General features: G+C 32.7%; 1 protein-coding gene across 1 annotated transcript; it reads right to left on the bottom strand.

Moving 5' to 3' along the window:
• Positions 1-464: 464 nt before the first annotated feature.
• Positions 465-929, bottom strand: LOC120121330 (protein MAIN-LIKE 1-like). Its single transcript, XM_039140717.1, has one exon. The coding sequence runs from the start codon at positions 927-929 to the stop codon at positions 465-467; it is 465 nt and encodes a 154-aa protein (XP_038996648.1).
• Positions 930-1799: the final 870 nt, after the last annotated feature.

Raw genomic sequence — 1799 nt, 5'->3', positions numbered from 1 at the left:
CTTATCAAAATTTAAATGAGATTCAAATTATATAAAGACAATTAAATAAAAAAATTAAATTTAAAATTAAAAAATGTACCTATACTCCAGCTTTCTGGTCAATGAGTAATCGAATATATTCTAATTCTTGTGGGATATTACGATATTTTTTCTATTTGATGACCACCTATTTAATATATATATATATATATATATATATATATATATATATATATATATGTGTGTGTGTGTGTGTGTGTGTGTGTCATTCTATAATAATAAAAAATATTATTTAAAAATAAATTTAGCATTGAAATTTTCTTGATAGTAATGGAAAGACAAATGACTCATTCACGATCGGACACAAAAAAGACATGCGATACCATGACCAATTGGAAGAGCATGAGACAGTCGTCAATAGTAGTTCTACTATATTTCGTGGCCCGACACATTTCTCTAAACAAAAAAGTCAACACTACAGAGCCCTAACTCAACATGTTGGCTATTTGAAAATCGATGAGATAACGCAACCACATACAATGGACCTGATTCTCATACTTGTCAGGCATCAATGTCCCTCCAATAATTTGTAATATGTATGCTCGGGCAAATGCTTTTACCTCGTCCTCGAAAAAAATTTCGCGTAACTCTTTAAAAGTCCTTTGCAACCATGATAATGTTATTCGACCATAGTTGAAAGTCGTCGGGGCAATTCCAAGATACTCTTTGCACAGATTCTCCCAATCATCATCTGCCACACTAAAAATGGCAGTTCCATCTACTGGGAGCCCTAACTGCATTGAAACATCCTCTAGGATAATTGTGCACTCCCCACATGGTAGATGGATTGTGTGTGTCTCTAGCCTCCACCTCTCAATTAGTGCATAAATAAGGATGGGTTTAAGTTTACAACCTCCTTCAATTTTTGCTAAGTAACCAAATCCAACCATAGATAAATACTGCCAGATACGACTCGATGTATTCATCTTGTTGTTATGAATAAAAAGTTCTAATATTCGACCAGTTTCCTAATAAATAAATTCTAACCATTAAAATTTGAACTAATATTTCAAAAATTATTTAAATAAATTCTAACAATTTAAAATAATATATGATCGATTTCCTAATATTCAAAAATTTAAAAAGAATATAGTTTTGTATTCTGACCGTATCAGCAAAATAACTCGAAATATGATCAGTATCCAATAGCAACGTCTCGCTTTCCATTTCTTTTAACTGTAGATAATAAATATAAATTAAATAAGTTTACAATTAAATAATAAAATAATACAAAATTATGTAATAAAAGAATAATAAATTTATTAAATATAAAAAATAACAATATACCTTATTGGCTAGAAATCAATAGATGGAAAGAAGATGTAATTTTGGGTGTGGTTTGTATGAGGTCAAGGGTGGTTTACATAGGGGATGGGAGGGCAGGAAACGGTGGTGGGAAAGCCAGGCAGGAATGTAAGGGCGAGAAACGTGGGCGGAAAAGCAGTCGGGGGGAGGGGGAGGGGGAGGCGCGCCACGTTGGATGCGCCTTTGTGGGGCACTGACACAGGCAAAGGCGCGATGCACCAAACGTGCCTTAGCTGAGTTTTTTTAATGAGTGTTATCTAGGATATATATTTGGTGATTGGGTGTATGTTTGAGAATATTTTAATATTAAAATGATTTTTCGATAAAAACAATTTTTTTAAAGATAAAAGTCAACTTGTTTTCGCTAATAAATATACCAAAAACAAATTCTCCATGTTTTCTTCCATTACAACTTGTTTAATCAAACCCACCGCATTTTGTTCGCAAAAGAACGA

This window comes from Hibiscus syriacus, unplaced genomic scaffold, assembly GCF_006381635.1.
Source record: "Hibiscus syriacus cultivar Baekdansim isolate YM2019G1 unplaced genomic scaffold, ASM638163v2 tig00110370_pilon, whole genome shotgun sequence".
In the NCBI taxonomy this organism is placed as follows: Eukaryota; Viridiplantae; Streptophyta; class Magnoliopsida; order Malvales; family Malvaceae; genus Hibiscus; species Hibiscus syriacus.
The sequence above is the reverse complement of the archived record's forward strand: the minus strand, read 5'-3'. Positions and strand labels throughout refer to the sequence as shown.

Coding starts and splice junctions, on each gene's coding strand:
- LOC120121330 (XM_039140717.1), bottom strand. CDS start 929: ATGGTTGGATTTGGTTACTTAGCAAAAATTGAAGGAGGTTGTAAACTT.